At 33.7% G+C, this 5,441-nt stretch overlaps 1 protein-coding gene across 1 annotated transcript; it reads left to right on the top strand.

Moving 5' to 3' along the window:
* The first annotated feature begins 4,121 nt into the window (after nucleotides 1–4,121).
* LOC109150733 (putative late blight resistance protein homolog R1B-17) lies at nucleotides 4,122–5,237 on the top strand. Its single transcript, XM_019298719.1, has one exon. It carries the CDS (start codon nucleotides 4,122–4,124, stop codon nucleotides 5,235–5,237), a length of 1,116 nt encoding a protein of 371 aa, XP_019154264.1.
* Nucleotides 5,238–5,441: the final 204 nt, after the last annotated feature.

Consider the following 5,441-nt stretch of genomic DNA (forward strand, 5'->3'; position numbering starts at 1 on the left):
AGATAATAGGGACTCTCTGCATCAAAAGGAACAGCATGGTGTTGTGTGATTGCTTAGCAGAGGTTGAGTCTTCATGGGTATTAATGGTGGTGATGGGATTTGTGTGTTGGTTTGAAGAATCTGTTAGTGAAGGAGTGGTCATTGGGGTGAAGTGATATGGCCAAAAGAGAGCAGCAGAAAGATAAAATAATAGGGAAAAGAAAAAAAAATTCTACTGATACCATGTAAGGAGTTGAGAATAAACTGCAAGCATTGTTGCAGAGAAAGATAAGGAAAATATATATTGCATATATGAGTTGTCTATAAAAGAAAATACAATGTGTGTTTATATATACAACTATGCTAACGGTAAGAAAAGTGAGAAAGGTAAGAGAACTAATCATCTAGGAATTGACCTAAACTATGATCCTAAGAATATGGAAATAATTATGAATACATATATAAAATATTCTAGAAGATATGTAATATAAATATATATATTATTTTTCTTCATTCTAGTTCTAGTTTGATTAGGAATAACATTATTATTCACAAATCTATTAGAAGTAACTACTTTAAATAGGGGTTGTACTTTATCACAGAAATCAAGCATTCAACATTGATCTTGTGAGGTACGAGAGTCTTTGAGAATATGATACTAAATTTCCCTAGAAAGTAGTACATGTGTTTAGGTTTCAATAGTTTGGTAGGAAAGATCATTCTATTGTGTAATCTCAGGTTCCAAACAATGTACTTTAAATATTAAGCTTTTAGTGAATTTAGGCAATTAAATTCTCAAATTGAGAAATGCCTCGCAGATTAGGGTTGTTTGCTCGAACTGCGTTACAGATCGTTTGTGTTACAACGTCAGTTTCAACATCACTGTGTAGTGCGCTTATATATATTTCACTCGCAATTAGTGTTACAAGTTGCAAAAGCCACATAAATTTTAATATGATGAAGTACTAAAAGTCAATATAATGCAGTCATTGGAATGGAGCAGTCTTAAATCTCCAAGTTACAATTCAACGAAGGGATTAGTCACTGTATCCGACAGTGGAAACTCCGGGTATACCCAACAAAAAAAAATAAACCCCAGGTATACCCAACAAAAAAAAAAATATAATGCTTTGCTCTTGCAATTTTCAATATTGAAGTACTCCACTTGCGCTGCGTGCCTTAATCACATGAGGAGCTCAGGGATGGATGGAAATTGAATTATATTTTTTTTGGATGCTACTGGCTCTATTACACTGTAGTATCTGTTCATATACTCTGTTCATATACTTTCTCAACCTACTAAAACACAAAGAATATAACGCTTCCACTGAGGCTTGAACTCACAACCTTCCAAATGAAATTAAGTCCAATCCGGGTACCATTAGACCACATAGTCTTGGTGAAAATTGAATTATATTAATTAGCCACTAGGCTCTGCTGCATGCCGGAAGAAAATTGCCCCAACCATGTGCTTTTTGTTTTTTGCTAATGAAATAAAATTAAGTATTAAGTTAATTCAATTTGAGCTATCCACATGATGGGCATAATATAATAATGAGGTATTTTAGCCTCACTTCACTTCTTCCAAATCATACATACAAAAATTTGATCCCTCTTCTTATATTATTAAATTGCACCTACCTCAATTACCAACTCATATCAAATGTTCGAACAGATCTGTTTGGCATCGAACAACAAAATCCACAGCCATACAATACTAAATCCTTAGCACCAACAAGCTAAGCAAGGAGGAATTGAAGAAGAAGAAGTAGAGCTTAGCTATCTGGTTGTGGTGATAGGGTGAAGAGAGGCTACTGGGATTTCTTAATGCTGCTTTAATTTAGGTAATCTTCTTCTTCTTTTTCCTGCTCTTATTTATATGAAGAGCTACAAACTTCAATTTGGGGATTTCGTTAATATGAACACCTAGAAGCTTCAATTTGGGGATTCCTCCGTGGAAAATTTAAAACATTTCTTTTTATTTTTATTTTTTTAAATATCTACCTGACAATCTGTTGGATATTTATATAGTAAATGTATGTTTGAGAATTTTCAAACATGTTACTAACCTCGTTAACCAAAGTAGACACATAAAATGTAACGAATCGAGTAATTATTATCACTGTTAAATAATTTATATTTTATAAGAAATAGCTTTGTAATAGAGTTATGTTCATGTTTTTAAAAAACAAATCAAACATTAAAAAAAAATATAATATTTTTACTTTTAACTAAATAAAAAATGAATGATTTTTAACTTTCAGCAAAACACTAGTAAATGAAAATAATTTTTTTAAAAAGTAATTATTTTCTTAAAATTATTTTTCCTATTTCCAAGCTCACCCTAATTCAATTGTGTTCATGAACCTGATCTATAAATTTATAATCCCTACTTAATATTTCTTAAAGCGATTTTTAAACCATTAACCTGATTAGTATCAAGCTGGAGTTGGCTTCGATAAACACAAGACACAGAAAAAAAAAAAAAAAAAAAAAAAGAAGACAGATTTGAGCTGTAAGATTCTCACTTAGCATTAAATAATTTCGTCTCATATTGTCATTATCTTCCTCTAATATTTTATTCCATATTACTCGGAGTTAGTGTTACAAGTTGCAAAAAGCTATATAAATTTTAATATGATGTACTAAAAGCCAATAGAATGCTGCCCTTTTGCATTTAAAAATATAATGCTTCGATCTTGCAATTATTTCACTTAGAACCATTATGCAATTGCCTATTGAAAGCCTTTTTGGACCGGTGCTTTGAAGTATAACATTATTTTGATTCCAATTGCTATTTATTACCAAACACAAACTCATCCTAATTAAACTTAGTACCATTATCAAGTACTTGATTCCTATTACCATCATGATTCTAATGTTTGAACCAAACATACCCTCAGTGCATTGTACGTGCTTAACATTGTTTGAAGCTTTTTGTCTTTGAGGGACTAAAAACATCACTTTAGTCAAAATTGAGAGGTCAAAGATGGACATGCTTATAATTTAGGGACGGAATCTATACTTAGGCCATAACTCAAAAGATCAAGTTAAATAATGTGTAATGTTAATTAAAATAATTGGACATAATTGTCATAGGTAGAAACATTTGATATTAAATTATTTGAGAATAAGCATATAATTGAGACTTGAGAGTTCCTGTCTAACCAACTACCGCTAATTTTAAAATCATGGTTGTTTAGACTTGAGAATTCCTGTCTAAATTGTATCACAAACATCTTTTATTTCTTCTTAGTACTTCTCTGATCATCTTTCCTCATAGACAGACGCAAATGGCTTATGCCGCTGTAACTTCGCTTAGGGGAACTCTTTCTCTACATTTCTTGCAATCACAACCACGGTTGCCTCTTCAATACAAACAACTAATAGTTTCTCTACACGAAAATCTTGGTTTCCTCCAAGAAGTTCTTGAGAAATCTGAGATCGCCACCGATGATAATTCGGTGATGAAAGATTTAGAGGCTCAGATCAAAGATGTAGCGTTCAAAGTTGAAGAAAGGATTGAGATGGAGTTGACTATCATTTATCTAGCAAAGGGTTGGACGAAGCGTCTTGCTTGCCTCCTCAAGCTTCATGGAATCTTCATTCAAGCTGTAATACAAACTAATTACCTCAAGAAGAAGTTGAAGATTAAAACTGAAAACCAGCTTGCAAAGGGTCCATCACAAGGTCAAAGGATGCGACAAAGAGGACTACTCCTTGGTTCAACTTCAGCACAGCCTGATCCAAAACGAGAGAACATTAATCTGAGTAAATTTTCCAAAAACGCTTCTATAAAGTTTGGCAGTGGAATGGTCGGATGCAATGAGGAGTTCAAGACGATAATGGATCAGCTCACCCGACAATCTGCACACCAATTACAAGTTGTATCAATTGTTGGCATGGGAGGAATTGGCAAGACCACTTTAGCTCGAAAAGTCTATGAAGATTCATCAATTACTTCTCATTTTGACAAACGAGCATGGGTTACCGTATCTCAAGATTATAACGTGGAACAAATGCTCCAATGCCTTATTGATTGTGTTAATGCATAATCAAATGATGTACTCCATGAACAAAGAAATGACAACTTAGCAGAAAGTCTGCGTAAACACTTGAAGGAGCAGAGATATTTGATAGTGATGGATGATATATGGAGCTCTACTACTTGTGATGGTGTGCAAAGATGCTTTCCAGATGATAATAATGGAAGTCGTATACTATCGACTTCTCGGCTCAGGAAGGTGGCTGAATATGTAAGTTCAGGTAACTCTACCACTAACATGTCATTCTTAGATGCCAATGAAAGTTGGAATCTCTTCTGCAATGTGTTTGGTCAAACAAAATTTCTTTCCGTGTTTGAGCAAATTGGAAGAAACATAGTGAAGAAATGTAATGGATTACCTCTAGCTATTACTGTAATAGCTAGTCTTCTCTCCAAGACAGAGGTGGCAATGGAGAAGTGGAATAATATTGCAGAAAATGTGAGTAGATATGTAATTGGGGATTCTAATGATGCATGTTCCAAAATATTATATTTGAGTTACAACCAATTACCACACCACTTAAAAGCTTGTTTTCTATATTTTGGAGTTTTTCAAGAAGACTATGAGATGCCTGTGAAGAAGTTGGTTAGGTTGTGGGCGGCAGAGGGATTTTTTAGGGCAGTGGACCATCGAAATATGGAGGAAGTGGCCATGGAATGCTTGCAAGATCTTGTTGATAGAAGTCTTGTTTTTGTTAGCAAAAAGAGTTACAATGGGAAAATGAAGACAGTAAAAATACATGACTTGTTGCGTGATTTGTGTTTGAGAGAAGCTCGACATGAAAATCTCTTGAATGTCATTGAAGATGACAAACTTCCATTTTACAAGATGAAATGCTATTGTCGTTGGATAAGCAATGCATCATCAGATTCTCATCTACTTGCTTTGGCAAAGTGTTTTCACAGATCACATTCCTTACATTTTCCTTATAACTTTGAATGTGTGGAACGTCTATTTTTACACTTCAAACTACTAAGAGTAGTAGAAATGGTGCAAACATCTTCCCGTGAATATGAGGGACTATATTGTCTTGCAAATCTTATTCATTTGAGATACTTAGCTTTGTCGTATAAAGAATATAACTCTTCCAAGCGGAGATACTTTTCGTTGTGGTATCCAGAATATCACGAGTTTCATTTGAAGCGCTTTGAGAATTGGAATATGCAAAGCTTTATTGTTAGTGGAGTTAATGCTACATTGGATTCCTCTTAGGCATCTGGAATTTGGAAAATGCCACTATTAAGGAATTTATGCATTCAAAAGATTGTTTCATTAGGAACTTCTTCCGTTGTTCATAGAAACTTAGAGAGTATATCTTGGTTGAATTCTAACCTCTGTACAAAGGATTTGTTTACAAGGATTCCAAATTTTTTTAAAAAACATTGGGAATTTATGGTGGATTCAATCAAGAGCATC

The sequence above is a fragment of the Ipomoea nil genome, unplaced genomic scaffold, assembly GCF_001879475.1.
Source record: "Ipomoea nil cultivar Tokyo-kokei standard unplaced genomic scaffold, Asagao_1.1 scaffold2280, whole genome shotgun sequence".
Lineage (NCBI taxonomy): Eukaryota > Viridiplantae > Streptophyta > Magnoliopsida > Solanales > Convolvulaceae > Ipomoea > Ipomoea nil.

Bases quoted from the DNA above. Each gene is read 5' to 3' on its own strand.
- LOC109150733 (XM_019298719.1), top strand. From the start codon at position 4,122: ATGGATGATATATGGAGCTCTACTACTTGTGATGGTGTGCAAAGATGC.